General features: G+C 40.5%; 1 protein-coding gene across 1 annotated transcript in view; it reads left to right on the top strand.

The window, feature by feature from the left end:
- Positions 1–24,510, top strand: part of RIMS2 (regulating synaptic membrane exocytosis 2) — a 353,913-nt gene extending 329,403 nt beyond the window's left edge. Inside the window, 5 exon segments of the mRNA XM_070392355.1 lie at positions 15,221–15,362; positions 19,105–19,217; positions 19,555–19,656; positions 21,053–21,192; positions 21,609–24,510. Coding sequence (XP_070248456.1) covers positions 15,221–15,362; positions 19,105–19,217; positions 19,555–19,656; positions 21,053–21,192; positions 21,609–21,827 — 716 coding nt within the window. The 3' untranslated portion in view covers positions 21,828–24,510.
- Positions 24,511–24,725: the final 215 nt, after the last annotated feature.

The raw sequence follows: 24,725 nt of genomic DNA, 5'->3' as shown, positions 1-24,725 counted from the left end.
TGGCGGGAGGCCTGCGGGGTGCTCCCCGCTCTGTTTTTGTTTACCGTCATCTTGGTATTTGCATTTAGCCCCGAGGACGGAAATGCTCAAAAATTAAAGGTAGCAGCAAAACTTTGCAACAGGAGTCCCAGGATGGGCAGGTGAAGGCTGACACCACTAGAGGCGGTCTGTGCTGTGGAGACTTGGAACTTTGAACACAGGGCACACAGTACTGTGGCTCTGACCGCCGGTTGTGGATCTCTGGTGTTTGAGCGATGCCTTTATAATTAAGCTAATGAGAAAAACAGGGGAGGGAGGGGACTCACTGTGTCAAACTTTTCACCAAGTGGTTTCAAGTCCTTCATAAAGTTTTGAGTAACACATGTTTTCTTTATAAAGAACTTGCCTATAAGTTTTAACTGACACTAAAAATATAATTTGTAAATTGAAGTAAGAATTGACTGCTGAGTAATAGCGTCCAGGCATTGGAGATACTGTTTTGTTTTGTTTTTGGAGATACTGTTTTTTGTGTGTGTGTGTTTTTGTTTTTGTTTTTGTCTTTTATTACTAAAAGTATTACAAAGGGTATTACATATGTGTCCTTCCTACCCCCCCCCCCCCCGCCCTTGACAATCCCCTGCCCTCCCTTACCCCCCAGTGTCTTATGTCCATTGGTTATGCTCATATGCATGCTTACAAGTCCTTCAGTTGATCTCTTACCCCCCTCCCTCCTGCCCCCCAACCCTCCCTGGCCTTCCCACTGCAGTTTGACAATCAGTTTGAGGCAGCTCTGCCTCTGTATCTATTATTGTTCAAAAGTTTGTAATGGTCTTTATTATCCATGAATGAGTGAGATCATGTGGTATTTTTCCTTCATTGACTGGCTTATTTCACTTAGCATAATGCTCTCCAGTTCCAACCATGCTGTTGCAAATGGTAAGAGTTCCTTCTTTTTTACAGCAGCATAGTATTCCATCGTGTAGATGTACCACAGTTTTCTAGTCCATTCATCTACTGATGGGCACTTAGGCTGTTTCCAGATCTTAGCTATGGTGAATTGTGCTGCTATGAACATATGGGTGCATATATCCTTTCTGATTGGCGTTTCTGGTTTCTTGGGATATATTCCTAGAAGTGGGATCACAGGGTCAAATGGGAGTTCCATTTCCAGTTTTTTGAGGAAACTCCATACTGTCTTCCATAGTGGCTGCACCAGTTGGCATTCCCACCAGCAGTGCACAAGTGTTCCTTTTTCTCCACATCCTCTCCAGCACTTGTTGTTTGTTGATTTGTTGATGATAGCCAGTCTGGCAGGTGTGAGATGGTACCTCATTGTTGTTTTGATTTGCAGGAGATACTGTTTTTTAATCTATTGATATACTAGTTGTAAATTGTGTTCACCTTTACCCATAAATACAGAGGTTATCATCATCACGTGAACCCTATTGTACATAATGGGATTTATTGTGCTTTTTTTTTCTGTGACCATCAATGATTTCTTATTGGGAAATCGGTAGTGAGTCTTATTTGGAAGAAACTAACTTCCTACTCTCAGAAGAGGTAGAAATAAAGTTTTTCCCCTATTTTGCCCAGTGGGGAACGAGGAAGTGAAAGACAAAGGAGGAATAGTGTGTCTGAAAGGGTCTTCAAAATAATTGGCTAGTTAGAGCTCCCCAAGTGTCTTCCAGCTTACTGTTGCAATGTCAGGTTGCTATTGATCAATACAGGTTTAATTCAGGGTACTTCCCTAAGCATGATTTAAAATTTTCATGGTAATCCTTCGCTGTTCTTGTGTGCACATTTACATTTCATTTATTTTCTACTAGAGGCCCGATGCACGAAATTCTTGCAAGAGTAGGCCTTCCTTCCCTTGGCTGCCAGCACCGGCTTCCCTCAGGCACCCGGGACCCGGGCTTCCCTCTCAGCCCCGGCTTCGTCCGGAAGGTCATCCAGAAGGACGTCTGGTCTAATTAGCATATTACTCTATTATTATCATAGTCCTAGATAATTCAATGCTTTAAATTTCAGGAAATGTAAACGTGTCAAGAATTTAGAAGCTCAAATTAGGTAAGCGAATGAGTACAATTGTAGCTAAAAATGTCAATGTTTATTGTTAGCCAGGCACTTTTCTAAGAACTTGACATGTATTTACTCCCTTAGGCCCACGACAACCGTACGAGGCAGTACACACTTTTATTATCCCCATTTCACAAAGGAGGAAACTGAGACGGAGAGAGGTTCAGAAACTTGCCCACGTCCACCCAGAGAGTAGGTGTGAGTTACCTTTGGACACAGGCAGTCAACAAGACAAGCCATGCACTCAGCTTCAGCCTGCACTAGATTACCATTTACATATACTCAGCTACAGTCACATACCTAGTCCTGGTGAAGCTAGAACCCAGGTGTGCCTGCAGATCATATTTAAATACAACACATTATTGTAGACTTGTTTCTCAATTTCTTTTTTTTACACCAGATCTTCAGTCTTGAGTTTGCTTCAGTTAAACTTTCACCATTAAGCTGTAACTAGAATTCTTGGATTTACAAAGTACCATTCTAAAAGCCTTTTTGTGACCAAAAAAAAAAAAAAAAAAAAAAGCTTATATAAATGTGAAGATTTTCAAAATTTAAGGTATATTCTTTTAACCTTGGCTCTTGCAGACTGGTCCCAAAGGAAATCCCTACATCTACACATGGCTAAATTGGAACAGATTTTTGTCCCATAATATGGCTTCTTGAATTGCCAAGACAAAATGTTCCATAAGGAAGCCAGCATTTTAAAAATGAAACATACAGTTCTTTACAGGTAACTAGAGAGGAGGCACTTTGTATAAATGAGAGTTCTTCCCACTGGGTTACTGTCCTTTTACAGCCAAGAGAAGAAATCCTAACTTACTTTTTTGATTTCACAATATTCCTACCACCCTCAAAAGTCCTGAGATTTTTTTAGGGTATTTCAACATACCCTGCAGAGTTGTAAAAGGTAGAAAGCAATGGCCTGCAGCAGTGTTTCTTCACAATTTTTTTTTTTATTGAAACAACCCGCACAGGATACATGAAGATCATGTGGATAACATACCCTCATGGGCCTACTCAAGAATATGTTATTATAGTCATAACTGGGAAACCCATTCTGACTTACAAAAGAAAAGTAAATCCATCGCAACAGATGAATTTCACACTGGCTGAGAACAACTTATCTATCAAGAGAAGTGGTCTAGTAGATCAGTAAGCCAGTCTGATTGTAAAGCTAGCCTATTTTTTGTCTTTTCAGAAACAGTGCAATAGCTAAATAATCTCAAATGTACTCTGTCTTCCAGTTCCAAGTTCTCATTTCATTCTCGTGCAGTGTATCCAGACGTTACCTTTCTACAAAAGAAGTGCCAAGAAGTTGATGGAGAGACCATGTTCTTTCCATTCATTTGTTCTTGTAGAAATATTGATTGAGGTTATTTTATGTGCTAGTAGCTTTGCTAGTCCCAGAATTAGGTGGATATGCTCCCTACCTTCTTAGAGTTTTCAGTCTCATGGAAATAGGTATTAATGGGAGTAACTATGTTATTATAAGTGTTAGGAAGGTGAAGTGCAGAGTGCAATAAAAGATTATAAGAAAACCTCATTTAGGAGTTAGGGAAGGGTGACCTGAGAAAGTGAGAGTTAAACATGAATCCTGGCATCAGTGACAGATCCCAGGCTCTCGCGTGCCTCCCGCACACCTTTGACAACTTGCCCAGAGTCCACAGCTAGCAAGTGGTGGAGCTAGGATCTGTACCCCCCTGATCTGGCTCTGGAGTATATAATCCTAACTACTCTGGGTATTGTTTCTTCATTATTACACTGGATTTTCTCATAATATGCTATATTCCTAAAAAAAAAAAAAAAAGTACAATAATAATAGTTACCATTTATTGAGCACCTTCTGTGTGCCCCATTTCTTGGATTTTATAATTCTTCGAGGAAGTTATTATTTCATCATTTTACGCATGTGAAAACAGATTGAGAGAAGTCTAACAACGTGGCCACGGATTATAAATCTCAATGGGGCTGATTTCCATGAGGATGAAAGGGGCGTTCCGATAAACAAAATAATTTATGATTGCTGATGGTCTTTGTAGCATCTTTTTGTAAGCTTACAGGGTTGTTTTTTTTTCATATAATTTGATTTTTTGCTTTCTTGTTCTTGGGTGTATTCCAGATAATTATTCCCCAAATCTCTGAGTACGATTTTTAAAAAATAAAAGTAGTAATAATAGTATTTTGCTATATTTAACAGTTTATAATTATGTTTACTGATTTTATCATTGAATCCTAAATGGTGTTATCTTCACCATATAAATTACTTAGCCCAAACATTGCGTATACTTCCCTAATGTAGAATATTACTGCATATAGAGGTTTCAAACATCGCAGGTAATTCTGAGAAAGAAGGAACCATTTCAAGGAAAAAGATACCATTCTTAGTAGGAAAAGCAACCCCACAATTTCCTGAACCATAAACTGAAGGGCAAATAGCATGGTCATATTATGTAGGAAAATGGCTCATTTTCTAATACTTGGTAGCTCTGGTTTCTCAGAGACTACCTTAATTTACCTGTGGTTCTGTGCCAGCTCTTCTTAATTAGTTTTGTATGTATAATTTGTGATGAATTTGATTCACTTGATTCTATGGACTGCTTTTTCTGGTTAAAAATATGGCTTGACAATCATACAGAACAGATCCTGTCAATAATATTTAACTGAATAAATTAGCTTGTTTAATTTCTTTTACATGCCACGAGCTTGAAAATTAAGTTGCAAGAAAATCATCAAAGAAACGGAAATAATTTCCAAATGACCAGAAACCCGAGGGACGTTTCTTTGCATATGATAGTGAAGTTATGAGGAATTAATATACAAGGAATTAAATAAACTATAATAGAAAGACCTATTTAATTCTCCCCTACTCTTTAAGATGCTATGCAACCAATAAGAAGAGTATAAAAGAGATCTTATTCTAATCTTAGCGTATGATAATATACTTCATTCTTAATAAGCAGCCCCATTTGATTAAAATGGAGCTTACCACTTTGGCCATGTTTCATTAAAATAAAAATGTCCATACACTTAAATGTAATCCTCCTAAGAACAGACTTCATGCCTAGAACAGTAGGTATCCAGTATCTATTAATAATAACAGTATATAGTCCTACCATTCTTTGTAAGCTGAATATCAGTATAACTGACAAGACATAATATCTGTTATATTTATACTGTTTTTAAATTATAACCTGTGGTTTGATTAGGACTTTTTAAAATTCAGTAATCATAGATTTATACATCTTCAAAATGCCAATAATAGGGACAGGACGTGGATACAGATTTATAATCTAAATATGTATCTTTTCTAGGGGATGTTATTTTTTGCCAGTTTGTGATTATGTGTAACAAAACATTTCCTAAATGAGTCCATACCATATTCAGCAATAATACAATGATTTTATGTTAGATTACATTCTAGGCCAGTGATGGCGAACCTATGACACGCGAACTCATTTTTTTGGTTGATTTTTCTTTGTTAAATGGCATTTAAATATATAAAATAAATATCAAAAAACTTCTATATGTGACACGGCACCAGAGTTAAGTTAGGGTTTTTCAAAATGCTGACACGCCGAGTTCAAAATGTTCGCCATCACTGGTCTAGGCAGATAAGGTGAGGAAAAAGATTTGGGAATTAAAATAAGCGAACACCAGTTTCACTCAGAGTGCTTATCATATATCATCTTTTTAATCGAAGATCCAGAATCGTCCAGTCAAGTGTCCAGACAGTACCCTTAAAGTAATTTGAAACTTTACTACAAAAGTCAAGTTAAACCCCAAATTTGCTTTCACCCTTCCGTATGTTCACTAAATTCAGAACTAGTCATGAGGATGACCTTTCCTATGGAGACATCTTGTACGAAGTGACTTACAAGCACCCACTAGAAAGTTGTAATGGCAGCATCCCATAGTCCAAAGACTATGTTTGATGTAAATGCTCTCTGCTGTTCTTACATAGTCCCGAATTATTGATCACACAAGATCAGTCTATATATTTGTCCTATCTCATATTGTAATATCATGTGATTGGAGAAGGGGGGGGGGCTTTACTTAATGGTATGGATATATAATTTTTGAGCAATTGAAGAGAAAGCTAACGTAAAAATGATAATATCAACTCTAGTTTTGAAGTGTCCTTTCTTAAGATTTAGATTTTGCCTGATGAGACTAGAATGAAAGGGCTGTTTATTTTAGCTATTTCAGTCATCAGCTTTTCCTTTGTAACTCCTGTAAGTCAGGGGCCAGGATGGCACCATTTATCAGTGAAATAGGCCAGATATCATGCAAGAGGGAAGAGCAAGGACTTCGAAAAGCTGGAGGAAGCTTTCCTGTCTGTCGAGGAATGGTAGTATTCAGTTCTAAATAATTGATGCCAAATTGAATATCAGCCCAGGGTTGGCAAAGTTACTCTGATTTTTGCCTCTAAGAGAAGCTATACATCTGGATGTTACTTAAAACATTTAAAGTGTTGGCACCTAAATGAAAAACTTAAGCATTACTTGGTCCAAACAAAGTGTACTGATGGACCAAATATGTGCCACCAGCTGGCAACTTCTTTCAAGGAAATGCTTCCTCCTCGGCTTCTTTTCTCCATTTTCCTTCTTTCCCGTTCCCATGGTCACCCTGATAGCTTAGGACCACATTAGCTCACCTTTGAAATCATCTGAGTCTCCCAATCTGCTGTCTCTACCTTCTGGATCTCCCCACTGCTAACTAACTTCATTGCCTCTGTATCAACTCCTGTAAACATCATCTTGATCTTGACACCACTCTTCTGAAAACTTCAGCGGATTCCCATCTCCCACTAAATGGAGCCTTAAGCTTGACATTCAAAGTCTAACCATTTGGTCCTTCCATAGGATAGCTTCCCTGCCTTCAACAGCCCTTGGGGGCCCAGTAAATCAATGAAACGAAGCCTTCTTGCTCTTTACCTCCAAGTTTTTGTTCATGCCTTTCTATTATACCTCTGTACATGCATGTCTACTTGCCCTTCAGGTTAGGAATGTTGCCCCAAATCATACTGCGGAACTAGCCCTGCTGAACTAGCACTTCTGTTTGGCACAGCCATCACAACGTGTACCAGTGTCAACATTGCTGTTGAGTCACTGCTATAGGATCGCTCGAAAAAGTATATATTGTGGCCACTGCCCTCCTTAGAATGGAAGCCTGTGGCGCCTTTGCTTCTTTGTTTCAGTAGCTTCAGATTCCAAGTTTGGGACAGTGGTTGGAATCTGATTAACAGGACTTTGGTCCTGTGCTCCCGCCCTAAAGTGATACTTGACAATTTTAACTTCTACAATTGAAGACATTTCTCATACACAGGATGAGTGTTCAAGTGCTGGTGAGCCAAAAACATTAACAGATATCTACTTAACAATAGAAAGTAACTACCAATGGGGGTGGAGGGGGGTATTAAGCTTGTGTTGGTGACCTATTTAATTTTTTAAAACACTAGTTTGCTATTGATAATTTTCCTCTTTGCTCAATAAGCATAAGCAGATAGCCAAGAGCGGGGGTGGGGGGGGGGGGGGGGAATCAATGGGAGAAGGTTAAGGGAAAGAATATGACTAATGTTAATTTTAACATTTTCTGCAGATTTGGCCACACAGATATCCATGCACACTCTTATTTTGCATATAGAACAGAGTCAATCCTCCCCAGAAAGACAACCTTAAAATGCCGTACTTTACTGCGTGCAGATTAAAATCTAGGATTTTGAGTGGGGTGCAGTCCTCTCCCTCACACCCAGATGTGGCTTCCATGTTACAGTGACCTATACACTGAGAGACGAGTCATCTGCCTTTCATATATCCAGTTTAAATGGTACAGAACAACAGCATAACCAAATAAAAATTCTCATTTCGAAAGGAGAGGATAGGAACACAAAGCAATCAGTCATCCACAGGAACGATAAAATCCCACTCAGAGGTAATGGTGAAGACTGAACGTAGAATACATTTCTTGGCTTACTCACGTGGCACTTTTGGTTCTGTTTTCTGGAAAGTGTTTCTTTGTCCTTCATTCTTCGAAGCTGCAGGATTTATATTGAAGAGGGGGCCTCGTAGCTTTCATAGCCTGCTTGCTAGTGCAGGTTAGGAAACTCAGTAGTTACTTTAGGGGTTGAACAGACTTTTGTATGTGGGCGAGTAATTCTTTTTTTCTATACAGGTCCTTCAAAATTCAGTAGGCTTACAGTCTTTTTGGCTCCAGTTAGTTTCAAGTGTGGGTAACTCCAGTCAAACACCTTACTGGACAAAGATTTTAAGCCTCAAGTTAATTGTTCTTTTAGTTTCTAGCCTCTGTGCCCTGCCTACTTCCTTTGCTTTCAACTTAATGGCAGTCACCTCGGTTTTAAAGCAATGGGCTTTGGGGGAAGGCAACCCCATAATTCAATTTGGCCAGAAGGCTTTCCCCTTTGGATGGCAAGACCCCACTTATTTATACACAGTTTTCTTCCTGCGCATTTAGGATAATTTTACATTATTTCAGTCATTTGTAAAATCAGAATTTGTATAGCATTTTACAGTTGTCAAACTTTTTATACAGATTGTGGTATCTGATTCTTATTCATCAGTACTCATTAAATACCACTACATGTCATATATTCTGTGATGTAGGCTAAATATGATCCTGACTTTATGCAAAAGACCTCAACTTCAGAAAGGTAGATTACCTGCCCAGAGTTTTAAAATGGTCAACTAGAGCTGGAACTCATATTATCTGATCCTAAAATGGCATGCTCTTCCCAGGCTGATGAAGGCACCTGTTGCTATCTGGGTCCACAAAGGGGGCGGGGGGAGGTCTGAAGGGGGGACGTGGTAAGTCACACATCAGCTGTTGAAGCTTCTGCCCTGAAGTTATATGGACCAGTTTTGCTCACATTTCATTGGCCAAGCAAGTCACATGACCCCACCTTGCTTCAGACAGGGGAAAAAAGTGAATATATTTAAACAGCCCTAATATCTACCCATAATGGTGACTTCTGCTTGTAGTTAACTGTATTATAGCTGTTAACTATATAGCTTTCATAATAGTTGTAACAGCTGTTGGAATGAATGAATTTGTGCTAAACTCTGAAACAATTTTGAAAATCAACTGTTAATCTTATTAAATTCTATTTTAATTGTTAATGCAGATCCTGGATTAGCCCAAAAGAAATTGTCAGGTAGTTGTCCCTATTTTGTTTAGACTTTCAGGGAATTTAAATATATTTATTATCGTTAGAAGCTCTAGCAAGCATAAACATCAGTGCACAGCTTTTATACACAAACCTACTGTCCCCATATTGAGGTCTTGCAGGACAAAATAGGTAAATAAATCAACCTCTTTCATGTCTTGATATAAACTCTGTAGATGGGAAGTTATGGCCACAGTGACCACCATGGAGGTCGGGGAGAGTGCTGGAGGCAATTCATATACTTGGAAAGTTTGAGGTAGAAGGGAGTTCAAGTGCAATTTGAAATTATTACTGGTTTTTAAAGATGAAAATCTACTAAAGAGAAACTAGCCACTGTGGACCTCGGCTTTCTCATTGCTACAATAAGGGAGACATAAAGTACAAAGGTACACTGGATCCCAAAGATAGCTTCTGAAATGCTATGATTCAGTAATTTTAGAAAGTCTAACTTTAATGCATTGTTAAAAATTATTTAAATGTAATACAAAATGGCTTCTCCAAATTATACTCATTCTGGAAATTGGTAGTTTTGAATAAAATGAAAAAAGAGTGCCTTATTAACTCAATGGGCATAAATTACGGTCAAAGCTAAAAATTAAAGTCAGTTTTCAGAATCTACCGGTCTGTCAAACCTATCTCCATAAATCATTTTTCATATTCACATCAAGAAAGTTCTGACTCTAAAGTAAGTCTGTCTGCAATAGGAGTTGAGACCTTCCAGGTGAGAGTAAACAGGGGTGGGTTCTGTGGAGATAGGGTTTAGAAACAGGTCATGTGACTCTAAGTTTGGCCTTTCATTGTGAGCCTCGTTTAGGGGCTTAGGAGAGTTTCCAAATATGTAGTAGCAAAGAGGACCTTTTGGTTTTTGTTATGAAGTCACTCAGGGTTTTCTGATTTTCAGATATCGTTAGGGAAACTGACCCTTTGGTAGTTTATTTAATCAAGAGGCTTTCTTTGAATGTAGCGTGTGCCAAGTAAATGAGTCATCAGACTAAGCAGAGCAGAATATCGGGGCGCCTCCTGTGTTCAGCTTTCTGCCTGTGATGTTTTGCAATTCAGAACTTGATTTTTACCTGCAGGCATTTTCCCCACATGCACGTTGGCTTAAAATACCTAACAGGAGAGTGAGTGGTTTACAGGCTCTAAAACATAATCTGGGCCTTAGTTCCACAGTTTGCTACCTGAGTATTTTTAAACATCTTAACACACACACACACACACACACACACACACACACACACACATATTATGCATTTATAGATAGGTAGGATATGTATGTATATATACTTTTTAAAAATGTATATACACTTTTTTATGGTGACTATTGAGCTCTTACAAATAATTTTAGTTGGTCCACTCCTATGGTTATAATAAATAATCTTCATAGATCTCTTCATTAATAATTATCTAAAAAAGTACTTATTGCTGATTATCACAAATTCAGCAGCTTAAAGAAACACCCATTCATTATTCACGGTTCTATAGGTCGCACATGGCATGTCTGGGTTTTCTGCTTAATGTGTCACATGGCTGAAATCAAGGTGGTGGCTGGGCTGAGCTCTTGCCTGGAGGCTCTGGAGGAAAATCTGCTTCCAAGGGCATCCAGCTCCCCTGTTTTCTTGCTGTCCGCAGCTGGAGGTTGCTCTCGGGTCCTTTCCACAGAGTCCCCTCCACCTTCAAGCCAGTATTAAATGTATACCGAATCCTTCCTGTGTTTCATATCTTCCCTATTGACTTTTCTGGAACCTTCCAGAGAGAGCCCTCTCCTTTTAAAGGTCTCATGTGTATATGTCAGGCCCACAAAGATAATCTCCGTATCGTTAGGTTAACTGATTAGTAACCTTAATCACATCTGCAAAATCCCTTTTGACCTGTAAAGTAACATAATCATGGGGGCTATCTTAGAATTCTGCCTACCACACTCACTTTGTGTAGAACTGTCAGTGTTAAATAGTTTCAGTTTTCAGGTTGAATAACATGACAGAGCATTTGGAACACTAAATGAATTATATTTAGATTAAATTCCTTTTATTATGAATGAGATGCAAAGGATTTGTGGTACTGGAAAACACATTTACTTTTTTAAATAAGTCTATATATGTATCAGGAAAAGTACATTTAAAAGACATATTTTAAGGAGCTCTTATAAATGCCCAGCATACTGCCTAGAATTCTTTGATTCCATCAGGTGATAATGAGCAGCGTTATCTTCCTCAACGCATGCTATTAACCATGGTCTTGGTCATACACTAATGATACAAACTAGGAGACTTCAGAGCTAAGAGATCAGAGATCATCTGTCATCCTCCCCTTTTCTGTAAGTGAGGAACCAGAGACTCAGAGAGGGGATATGACTCAGAGAAGGCCACAGGGCCAGCTAATTAGTGGTAGAGATTGGCCTAGAATACATGCTTACTGATTCCCTTCCTGCTAGTAATAACAATGTCATTAATTGAAGATTTTCTATATAATAGGTACTACCCCAAGCACTTTAAATATATTATTTTCTTTAATCCTCACAAAAGCTCTATGAGGTAGACATCATTATTGTCAACGCCATTTCAGTTTGAGAAAACTGAGTCATGGGAGGGTAACTTAGTCGGCATCACCCAGCTGGTACGTGGTCAGAGAGACAGTTTGACACCAGGACCTGACCTCTTCACTGCTCTGCTCCTCCCGCCACCAGCTGCTGTAACAGGGCCTCTCACACGCAGTGCAGAGTTAGCTCAGGGCCGTCTCCATTGTCAGCTGCACAGGCTGCCCATTGGTTATCTGACAGTCAGTCGGTGAATAGCAGGGAATTTGAAGTCTGGGAACTGTGCGCACACTGTGTCCCTGTCATGTTCTATGTGGTGTCAGAGATCTGTGTAACCCTCTGGGGACTCGGATACTGCATCTGTAAAATGGGATCCCTAGAGTTGTTCTGAAGAGGATGCATGTAGACAGCAATCTGTAAACAGGAGGACCGCATGCTCATTGTATTGTTGCTCTTGGACAAGTGATGGCTGGTTCTCATCGCCCTGTAACAGCAGATTTTCTCCTCGCTGTTGCTGTGAGGGACTCAGACATGACACGTAAAACAGTTCACCTTTGCCATTGCGAGGGCTTTGTCCTGAGACCTTCAGGAATCTCGTTGCTTTGAACGCCGTGTTTCCTGTACATATCCTCACCCCACATTTTCAGACTTAACGGAGGATGTGTATCTCACTTGGCGGTCATTGTTAACAGGGCGTTCTTCACAGGAAGTGAGCAGGAAAGCTACATGAGCAGGATTCAGCCTTGGCCTGGCTCCCTCTCGCCAGCCCAGTTCCTTCCATGATTCCAGTTCACACCTGGACAAAATGTTATTGCTTTTTGATGTGGCCATTTGGGAATTGCTCTCAATAAAGTCATGCATATTAAATTGATAAATACCAAGATCTACTTTTCCTCCCTATCCTTTTATTTTAAACACTTTAACCTCTTTGTTATATGTATTTTTTTGCTATACCATTGTAAAATAAATTGCAAGTAATATAACATTACAAGTATAAATATTTCCTGTAATAAATAAGGACATCTTTTATAAGACATGTCATGATCTACCTAGGAAAATTAATAATTTCCTTATCTCATTTAACAGCCAATCTATACTCAAATTTTCTCTACTTGTCCTAAAATTGCTTTTAGAGTGTTTTGCTTCTATGGTTTCTTGTTTTTGGTTCTCCCCCCCCACACCCCCAAAAAAAAAATTTAAAGCAATCACTCACAGCTTTTAATAGTGACATCTCTATGATATTTTTAAAATCTGGAATAATTTATTCAACCTTGTTAGTTTGTTTATTTTCATGTTATTAGCTATTTTAAGAGATTAGGCCAATTCTCTTGAATGAAATCCCATGTTCTGGGTTTGTCTGATGTTTTTTTTTATTGTCATTTATCTTTTTACCCTATCTTCTGTATTTTTGAAAACTAGAAGTTGGTTCCAAAGATCTGATGAGAAACCGGTTGTATATTTTTGTTCAGAACAACTCAATAGGTGATAGTGTGTAGGTTGTATCAGGAAGCACATATGATTGTCCTGCTATTAGTGCTGCTAAGTTTGACCACTTGATTGCAATGGTGATAGCCAGGTCTCCCAGTGTTAAAGTGTGTTTTCCTTGAGCAAGTAGAACTAAGCCGTGGAAAGATTTTTTTTTTTTTTGGCTCATATGAATAGTTAGTGATGTTAGCATTCATCAATGTGCCTTATTTGAATCATTCATTCCACTGGAGGTTACAAATTGGTGATTTTAAAAATTTATTCCTTTTACATTTCATATATAGTTGATTTCAGAGAGGAAGGAAGAGGGAGAGAGAGATAGTAACACAAATGGTGAGAGAGAATCATTGATCTGCTACCTCCTGCCCACGCCCGACTGAGGACTAAGCCTACAACTGGGCATGTGCCCTGACTGGGAATGGAACTGTGACCTCCTGGATAATAGGTCGATGCTCAACCATTGAGCCACACCAGCCAGACTCCTTTTACATTCCTTAACGAACATTCCTCTGTCAAGAAGAGCTTTCTCTCATCAACGGAGGATACTTTGTATTATCTTAAGTTCATATCAGTACAACATGTTTATTATCAATTACTTTAGATATCAACCTTAGATTATGGAACTGAGCCTGGAAATGAGTCATAACTGTTACTTTATTATATACTTTTTAAAGCATTTTGATGTACATTAAAGGTGGAAGTGGAGAATAGATAAAATTTAAAACAGTGTTTCAAATGGTGAACAAATACTACGAGAGGTTTGGTGAAAGGAATTTCATCAAGTCACTGGCAGTGTCGGCAAATATGTGTTGATCTGAAATGAATTCATTAATACCAGACACTAAAAGAGCTTATTGAATCCCCAAAATGCTAATGATATGCATGGTCAGTGTCGATAAATATTTAGACCTGACAAGAAGTAAAGTATTACAGATCATTTGGACTATCACCCTGTTGGCCCAGCTTTGGTAGTCTCTCAACGCCACATGCCAGCATGCAAGGCCCTTTATCATTTAACCCACCCCCAACATTACTCCTCCATATGTTTTGGTTATTTGCACCATCCCTCGGCGGCACATCCTCTTCACACCTTTGTCCATGCTCGTTCCCTCGGCAAAGGCACTGCCTTCTTGCTTCTCCTTGGGCCCCAACCTGCCCATTTTGCAAGCTCAGCTCAAATTCCACTCCCTCTGTGAGGATGCTCCTTCCTCCCTGACCTCTCAGATAGCACTCCTCACCTCTGTCACATCTGTGGTACTTGACTCCGTTTCCTATTTGGTCTTTTAATTGACTTCTATAAGTAAACCTCATATCCAAACTGATCCAAACTGCTGAAGGTCCTTGAGGACATGACTTACCCATGACCAGATATTAAAAAGCTCTTTTTACCGGACATTGCTGGGTTTTTGTTTTCCTTTGGGAATCTCTCTGAAAGTTACCAACAGATGGGGAGCTATTAGCAAACAAGGCTATCTCCCTTGGATAGCTTTCCTTGCCTTCTGACATCAATCATCTTGCAAAACACAGGATTCCATGTGAAAGTTAAGGCTAGCATTGAGTGTTACTCACCACCAGCTCTTTGGAAATCATGTGAAAGCCTTGTTCTTTTACTATGCCAGAGAGAAAGGAAAAAGAAAAAGACAGGTTTAAGTTAATCTTGCATTTAAATATTACAATAAAAACAAAGCTTATTCTATTTCCCGGAGGTTGAACCTTTTTGTTTCTTTTGTTACCAGTTTGAACACTGTTTTAAATGGAAATAAAACAATGGCATCTTGTGCTTGAAGAAGTTTAGAAAATGTTCATCCCACTCAACAAGGTGTTGTTTGAAACACCTTTTCTCTCTGTTTCCTGAATAAGAGCGCAGTTCTTTTCCTCTGAGGACCTCGGAGTGTGGGCTGATCCTTCTTCTCACCAGGTGGCGATGGCCAATGCGTCACCCCTTTTGTTTTCTGTCTGTGCAGAGGCAGGAGGTAAGAAGCTGCGGAGCACGGTGCAGAGGAGCACAGAAACAGGCCTGGCCGTGGAGATGAGGAACTGGATGACCCGCCAGGCGAGCCGGGAGTCCACCGACGGCAGCATGAACAGCTACAGCTCCGAAGGAAAGTGAGTGAGGCCACCTGCGATGCGCAGCCCTCCGGGCCCCTCTCTCTCTGTTGTCACAAAAACTGCCTCCCACACTGCAGCGCCATCTTGGTTTTCACTGATTTGCTGTGGAGGGAAGGTGGCTCACCTGCCACCGAGAAATGTGGCATTACCTGGCTTTTTATACCAGGGACCTAGGTCTGGGGATAAAGTGTTGGGCTTTAATGGCAAGATGCTAAAATGGGACTTTCACAATGCATGCGATTGAAAATCTGCCCTAATTTGAAACAATACACCTAAACGCACAAAAATAATCAGCACTCATGCCACTACTGTGTGAACAATGCTGATTTGAAAAATCTTTGCTCTGAGACTCATTATTGCAAAGTACAGAACACTGCTGGGTACCTAGTTCCATGCAGTAGCAAGCAGCGCAGACAAATGTAGTAGCCGAATGCCACAGATTGGGAGCCTTTCCTATATGCAGTTACCACACAGCTTCCCCTTGAGTCGGCTGCACCTGAGATATTGTGGAAGCATTTATGAAGATTGTGTAGCCTTGTCACCAACAATCTAACAGTAATTAGCAACTGCAGATCAGCAGATGGGTGCATAAGTGACATTAATAGAGGAAAGTGGGGTGTACTGACTTCATTCTGTCATCCCCACGGAAGCATCAGCTGTTTAGACAACACACATGGGCCAGTTCACCGGTGTGAGGCCATAGGCAGTGCTGGCAGAGTATTCATGATATGCCCTACGGACCATTTGTCTGGCACGATTCTATAAATAGAAGATCTGTTTATGGCTTCTCTGCATTTATAAATAAGGTTATGTGGGATACTTATGGAAACATCACAATGTTTGGATTAACTGTATATTTGGGGACTAAGTTTGGGGGAAGACATGGATTCGATATGAATCAAGGATGCCTTAAAAGAGAGGGAGAATCGAGTACAAAGTTAATGTGCACTGAGCACTCGTCTTTGCAAAGCACCATGTTAGATAGATACATTAGGGGTATCAAAAGTTTACGCTGCCACCCCTCACTTCAGATGTTTATAGTCTTACTGGAGAAATGGATGAATACTCCTAAATTCATTCAACAAACAGAACTTAGAACTTCTAGAGTTCTGGGCACTGTGCTGTGAGTTGGGGATATAAGCCATACAAGGGAGCCAAAATCAGTGGGTGGTTAAGACCTTGGACTTTAGAATCATATAGGCTTAAGTTCTCATCTGTTTTTTGGCACTATGGAAACTTGGGTGAGTTTCTAGGCTTCATTTTAATTAATTGATTGAGCTTAACAATTACCCATTAAGTGCTTACAATGCCCCAGGCACAGTTCTAGGTGCTGGAGATGTATCAATGAACAAAATAGAAGAAAAGAAACAAATTCTACCTTCACCAGACCTATAGTATAGTATACAAGATAGATGTTAAAGAAGAAAAACTATTAAAATATGTAGTAGATTAGGTAGTATAAGTTTTAAGATGAAAAACAAAGAAAGGAAGAGAGATGATACAGGGTATGTGTAAGGTTTTATGTAGGGTAGACCGGGAAAAGGATACATCTAAGTAAAGATCTGAAGGACGTTAGTGAATATATGGATATCTGAGGGAGGAGCATTCTATGCTGAAGGGGTGCTGGGGCCCTGAGGCAGGAGCTTGGCAGGCGTCTGCAGTGGAGGGCAGCACTGGAGTAGGGCAGAGGTGGTAACAGACTAGGAATTGAGACGTGGCGAGCAGGGGTGGACAGTTTGTGTAGTCTGTACGCATCATTGTAAGGACTTTGCTTTTACTCTGAGGGATGAGAAGTCAATGGAGGGTTTTGAGCAGACATCCCTCTGCCTGCTGTGGGGGTGGCGAGCAAAGGTGGCTGTTGCAGTCATGCAGAAGCTGGAAATGAGGGCTTGGGCCAGAGTGGTAGCATTATTGGGGTCAGATTCTAGATGTATTTTGATAGTAGAGCCAGTAATATTGATGCATGTGGTATGACATGAGAAAAAGAGAGTATCTTAGTTTGCTAGGGCTGCCATAACACAATACCACAGACTGGGTGGCTTAAACAACAGAAGTATATTTTCTCATAATTCTGGAGGCTGGAAATCCAAGATCAAGGTGTCAGCAGGGTTGATTTCTCCTGAGGCCCCTCCCCTTGCCTCGCCGTTGGCCTTCTTCTCACTGAGTCCTTAGGTGGTCTTCCCTCTGTGGGTGCATGGCCCTGCCGTCTCTCCCTCTCCTTAGAAAGACACCAATCCTATTAGATTAAGGCCCCACCCTTGTGACCTCATTTAACCTTAATTAGCTCTTTAAAGGCCGTGTCTCCCAGTCATACTGGGGATTAAGGCTTCAGTACATGAATTTCCCAGAGGGAGAGGGAGGGGGAAACACAGTTCAACCTATAACAAAGAGGAAAGACATCTCTAAGATTAATTGAAAGGGTAAAGTTGGGGGTTCAGATCCCCTCTGAGGGGATTGTGTTTTTTGTTTGCTTGGGGTTTGGGACAAGTTATATTTCATTGCCTATTAGCCATCCAAGCAGATACGTTGACAAAGCAGTTGGAATACAGGTCTGCGGCCCAAGGGAGAGTCCCAAGCTGGAGATGCCATTCTAGGCAACATCAGTATAGAATTCAGTGGTTCTCAACCTTCTGGCCCTTTAAATACAGTTCCTCATGTTGTGACCCAACCATAAAATTATTTTCGTTGCTACTTCATAACTAATGTTGCTACTGTTATGAATCGTAATGTAAATATCTGATATGCAGGATGGTCTTAGGCGACCCCTGTGAAAGGGTTGTTCAACCGCCAAAGGGGTCGCGACCCACAGGTTGAGAACCGCTGGTATAGATGGTGTTTAAAACCATGAGACTGGAGGAGGTTACCACGGGAATGAGGGCGTGGAAATGATAAGAGGTCAAAGGATCAAGCTCCCAATATTTAGGCAGAGCTAGCAAAGGAGACTGCGGTAAAGTGGCCAAAAAATAAAACCAGGACTAGAGAGTCTGGGAAACAAAGTGGAAAATGGGTTTCAAGGAAGAATCAGGCATCCATTGTGTCAAATGACGCTAAGTTAAATCGTACTAATTAGTACAGAGTGTTAGCGGTTCAGTTTACCACTGCGGCTACTCGGCAACCTTGATCAGAGACATTTTAGTGGAGTGGAGAAGATGAAGCAAGGAAGAGAGCAAGGAAAAAGGTATTAGAGTTTCAAGGGAGAGTGAGAGGAAAGACATTGAAGACAGCACACAGAGACAACTCTTTCGAGGAGTTTCAGGAGAGAAATGGGGTGGTAGCTGGAGAGGCAAGTGGGGTTAGTGGAGGGAATTTTTTTTAAGGTGGAAGAAATAATGGTATGTTTGTGTGCTGGTGGGAGTGATAAGAAAAAAGTTTCTTCATCTATAACATGGATTAAATAATGGCATCTATCTCCTAGGGCAGCTAAGATGATCAAATATGATAATACTGGTCACAGAGTAAGTGTTCAATATGTCCTGAGTGCTGTTAATAGAAACCATAGTCCATGTCCTCCAGACAAGGAAGAGAAAGACATACGCGGAAGCCTGCAGTCCAGTGTGACCAGTGCTCCTGGTGACACACATGGGCCGCTAGAGAATAAGGAGGGAGGACCATGGGATCCAATCAATGCCAGTGGCCAAGCAGTGGTTCCCACAGCTCCTGCAGGAAGGGGCTACCGGGAAACCTGGCTGATTGGAAACAGAGGTTGAGGGTTTAATCCCATGTGTTATTCTGCTTTTAGCCTGATCTTCCCTGGTGTCCGCTTGGCCTCTGACAGCCAGTTCAGCGATTTTCTGGATGGCCTTGGCCCTGCCCAGCTAGTGGGGCGCCAGACTCTGGCTACACCTGCAATGGGTAAGGATTTCTGTCGCCTGATTCTGTTGTTGTTCTTTTAGATTGTGGAGAATCACATTCTTTCATTTCCTGGGATTCTTAACAGTATTATCAGCAGGAATAAGTATTTTATATTTTAGCAATTTAAAAAAATCTTCAACTAATTCTTTCCCCATTTCATTTATATGCTTTTTAAAGTGAGATGCTATTCATAAAATGTTGAATCTATATGAATTTAGGAAAGTAAATGGGAAATGATGAAATGATGAAATGATGTTAAGCCAAGGCCTTCGCATAGCACTTTTCTGACTGCATCTGTGTATTAAGTTCTGCTTGTTTCTCCCTCACATACAACCAGGTGACATTCAGGTGGGAATGATGGACAAGAAGGGACAGTTGGAGGTGGAAATCATCCGGGCCCGTGGCCTTGTAGTCAAACCAGGTTCCAAGACACTGCCAGGTAAGAGCAGAAGAGATTCTTCTATTATTGCTCACAGTCCACATCCTGCAATTCGGAGACTTTGTTTTTTATTAGCTGCTGAAAACTTTGTTTTCAGGTCATCGTGGATTCTAACATGAGTCGGTTATCTGTAGTAGTTTGTGTGTGTGTGTTCTGAGTGAGCACCAGTGAGGGTGGCCCGGTAGGGGTAATAGATGTTGTTAGATAAGTGTGTACGTATGTAGTAGAAACCACTGCACAATAAAAACTACCACACGGATCATTCACTTCGTACAGCATGTCCATTACTAATTCTTTTTCTCATTAGCTGGTGTTTTGTGTTATTCTTTGATTTATCTGGAGCTTCAAAATTTTCCTCAGGAACCCTTAGGTCCTGGAATTAGAATAAAAACAGATACAGGCCCCAAAGTAGCATAAGCCTGTTTATGCAGGTCATTCTCATGATAAGACTTCCTGTAGTGTATAAAGGAAACGAGGCATCATGATCAATTTTCACGATGCCACATATTTCGTACTGAAAGCGTGCGTGTACTGAGTTGCTTGTAGCATGGGCAGTGCCTCAGACTCCTGCACTGTGCAGGGATGTCTGTCCGGATCTGATGACAGAACAGCTACTGAGGATTCTGAAACGAGGTTTCTCACCTCAGCACCTCCACGGGCTGGTGGTGATTTTGAATCTCTTAACTTTGCCACCCCTGCAGAAATTCTAAGTTATAATGTAGGTGACCTGCTGTCCAGCCTTGCGGTGGTGACTGAGGCAGGTGTATTTAGACAGCTCTTGGAGCGAGTCAACCCACTCCCTTGGACAGATAAGATCATTTTTACACGCATGAAAATGCTTTCATGAAGAGCTGGTCAGATAAATCTCAAGCTATGGAATTCAGAATTTGTTTCCTCTTCCCAGCTAATTGGACATATTATACAAAACCTCAGCCTCGTCGTGTGCCCACACCACCATGAATAAACAAACCCTTTGTGTTTATTAAACAAATTTACTCTCCAAATAAAAACCCCCTTGAGTGATAACTAAGTGATTCATGGGGATGGGTGAATAAAACAATATAGATTAAAGCATGTCTGATTAGATTGAAGTGTTGACAAATGAAAGAGTAAGAGGTCTCCCTTGAATACTGGTAGGGACTAGAAGCATTTGACCTTAGTTAATGCAAATCTATGATGGCAAATTAGTAGTCATTTCAGAGGCTGTCGACATTGCCTAAAACTGCCTGAATAGCTAGCTGATAGTTACCTTTTGTCTTCCTAACGTGGAAAGGCCGGTGACTGTGGGTGCCAGCTCTTTCTGACAAGGTTAACCTGTTGCAGATGTCACCCATGAGTTGGGTATTTCATAACCACAGCGCATCACTTCACTCTCCTCTGTCTTTTCTTCCCCAAGCACCATACGTAAAGGTGTATCTACTGGATAATGGAGTCTGCGTAGCCAAAAAGAAAACAAAAGTGGCACGGAAAACGCTGGAACCCCTCTACCAGCAGCTGTTATCTTTCGAAGAAAGTCCCCAAGGGAAGGTCTTACAGGTACTTACTGAATTGTTAATCCCTTACCTAGGAACGCGCTTTCATGGAGTCAGACCTTGTCGCCAGCATCCTTACTTACCGCGTGCTCTTCTGTTCCTCACCGCTGAAATTCTTGGGAAACTTCAAGGCAGTGGCCCGTGCTGTAAAGCTACAGACACTGTTGTTTCCTTTAAAGTGAAGTATAGACTAGCCAACCCCATCACATGTGATAAATCTTTCTGGACTACTTATGGTCTTCACGCCTGATAGAGTTTTCCTATTACACCTTTGGATTCTGGTAGTGAAAGACAACGATCCCAGTAGCCAGTACAACTTTTTAACATGATGTTTGATGCCAGCGCTGAATGTATTTTAGTTTACAAGTTTTTACACACATGATTGTACTACCATTATTCTCCTTTTTATTTTGCCAACAGATCATTGTCTGGGGAGATTATGGCCGCATGGATCACAAATCTTTCATGGGAGTGGCCCAGATACTTTTAGATGAACTGGAGCTGTCCAACATGGTGATTGGATGGTTCAAACTTTTCCCCACTTCCTCCCTCGTAGATCCAACGTTGGCCCCTCTGACAAGAAGAGCATCCCAGTCATCTCTGGAAAGTTCAACGGGACCTTCTTACTCTCGTTCATAGCAGCTGTAAAACTGTTGTCATAGCAACCAGCGTTACAAAAAAAAAAATCACAGGTCGCTAACCCTGGTAACACTGCATGCTTAATGTTGTGTCTTCTGAGCCTGTTTCTAGGGATACAAAGCGATCCTGTGTTCTCAGAGGAAGTCGCACACATTGTGCCCTAAAGAAAGCCCTCCGGTGAGAGAGCAGCGCGGTGAAGAACTGTCAGGTTTGGAGTTCAGTAACACTCAAATTTTGGTCCAATATGAAGCCATGGATTAATCTCAAAGAGTCAGTCAGTCTCATGCAACAAAAGCCCTTTTCAATGGCACCTTTATCTTTTTACCGTTCCTTTTTCTTCATTTCTCTGACCCCCAAAGCCCTGCTATGCCACAGAAATGGAGTGAGCGATACGAGCCACTAAGCCGTGTGATAAGTCAAGGAATGAAGTCTAGGGAGCATCAGGTGAAAAGCAGGAGACCAGAGCAGTGGTCCGAGGCAGAGCGTCAGCCCTCCCCGGGCAGCGGCGGGGAGCAGCCAGGCCAGCGTGCAGACGGGGCAGACCTCGGAGCCCCAGCAGCCGTCACTCCCTCATGCCAAGATGTGTTGGACTGTGGGAAACAAAATTCTGTGGCTACACTGTACTGAATGAAATTAAAGGAACCTTTCTGCATGGACACAGATTAGCTGAATACTTAAGTTATTTTCTTGGGGCTGCAACTTGCAAAAAAAAAACCAAACAAACAAACAAAAAGAATAAAACTCAGCCATTTTCAACAATTTATATTATTTTTAAAAATAAATTTCACTAGTGCATGGTTTTAAAAAGGGGCAAGAATGCAACAGGGTGATACAAAGACACGCCATGTTTATTATTTAATCATAGTCTGTGTTTTGGCAGACATTACAAAAGAAAATACTTTCTAGAAGTTCCTTCAAATTCTCCTTGTGAAAAATAAGTAAATATTCCATTTATTTCCATGTTAAATATACACATCTAATGAAGTTCAATATGTGCAAATTGTTCACATCTTTCTCCTTCCTTTTCTCCTCCTCCCTCTTTTAATCTTTTATTTTCTTTCTCTCTACCAGAGTGAACTTTATTCTAAACAATTACCAGTTTTTGACCTGATACTCTCTTGTACCCCAGGTTTGATTCAGAGCCGTAGATGCTTCTGAATTTATGAATTTCTCAAGGGGAAAAAATTTAAGAGCTTTCTGTATTTCAAGCATGTTGGAAAGGATTTTGCAACATGACTTGGGAGCGCACTAAAGTCAGTCAGCATGTATTTGATGAGGAAGATAGTTGAACTTTTGCAATGTGTTTTGTCCAGTGAGTGCATGGTAATTTTATTTTCGCCTTCCAAGTTCAGTTTACAGGAAAATTCTAAAATCATGTGGCCATTGTAATGTCCAATGAATTTGTTTTTAGCACCAGCATTATTCATACAGGGGTTAAAGTATTATTTCTACAAGGTCTTGGGTTTTGCTTTTTAATTAATTCAAGCAATTTCTTTATCCAGTTTCCATGTACTATGTGAATAGAAACACTGCTAAAACTTTGGGGCCCTGGGACACAGGGCTGTTTATTAATTCATTTTTTTTCTGTAGTAAAAATTCAATTTTTCACAAATCGTATTTCTAAATAAATAGAGGAAACATGAATTTGCAATAAATAATTTTAAAGCTCCAATTTTTAGATGACTCAAAGGCAGTCATTCTGCCTATTCATAGTTCTTTGATGCCATCACCAAAAGTCCACACACAAATCCCAAGTCAGACCCCTGTCTTTGATTTTACAGACAGTTATTGCCATTGGGTGGTGCTACGAGGTCAGATTTCTCTTAAAGGCCCCCCGCTGTGTGGTGGAAAAGTCGCTGGTTAACGTAATAAACCACCCGGACTTCCTGTTTCTTTATGTACACTCTGTAACACAGAGGTTGATTTAATCTCTTGCAATGACTATTGAAATCCACATCCATGTCATTTCTTTAAGGCCATGCACAAAAATTGCTTCTTTTTCTTTTTTCTTTCTCTCTTCTTAAATTGAGTGGTGACCATTTTAAACCATCATGCTTGCTATGGTGCAAAAGTTAAAATGAGTATCACTAAAAATGCCTTCTCTTTATGTGGTGCGATATGAAATAACACCGAGGTTGTGTCTTGGCATTCTGAGATCTGTGATGGCCCCGGGCAGAGCCGTTCAGAGAATGAGTAAAACTTGACCGAAGTAATCTAGACACCTGTGTACCAGCAACAATTGGTTTCACAGACCTACCGAGTCTATCCTCTCCCTTAGAATAAACGTTTACCATTCCCCTGACACTAAGGCGCGGTCACCTAATCTTTTGTGTATATTCCTATATAAATTCTTTCTAATTTTAATAAGAAGGACATGACTGTATGGAATATTTGTACATACGTGTCATTGTGCAGTATTTATTTAAAAGTTGGTGTATTTTTTTTTTTTAATTTTCACATGTCTGCACCTCGACTTGTGGTTTAGTCATGTAAATAGCACTATTCCAGTGACCATTGCTGCCCTGTACATAGTATGTTTTAAAACTAAAGGGAATTCCAGTTGGAAAATAAAAAATAAAAAAAAAAAGGGCAGATTAGTCCTGTAAAGAACACCAACTAATGTAAATCAAACTCATTCTGGTGATGGTATTTAACACTTTAAATAAAACATTTTCTTTACAGACTTTGTATGAATGACTTTCTCTGGTTTCTCTTCTCCTGACACCCCACCCCCCCACCTCCACCCCCACCCCAAGCCGGCTGCAGCTCATTCCTTGGACCCCTGTGGTTTAGAGACAGCGAAAGGATCTTTCCTCCCTCTACCCACCAGGCAGACTGCTGGTCTTAGCAGACGGCCCTCCGGAGAGCAGTTCTTTAAAGTGCCCGAGGATTTCTGCT

Source organism: Myotis yumanensis, unplaced genomic scaffold, assembly GCF_028538775.1.
Source record: "Myotis yumanensis isolate MYYU_CA2020_CCGP unplaced genomic scaffold, mMyoYum1.0.hap1 SCAF_15, whole genome shotgun sequence".
Taxonomy (NCBI): Eukaryota; Metazoa; Chordata; class Mammalia; order Chiroptera; family Vespertilionidae; genus Myotis; species Myotis yumanensis.
Note: the sequence above shows the minus strand (reverse complement) of the source record. Positions and strands in the feature narration are given on the sequence as shown.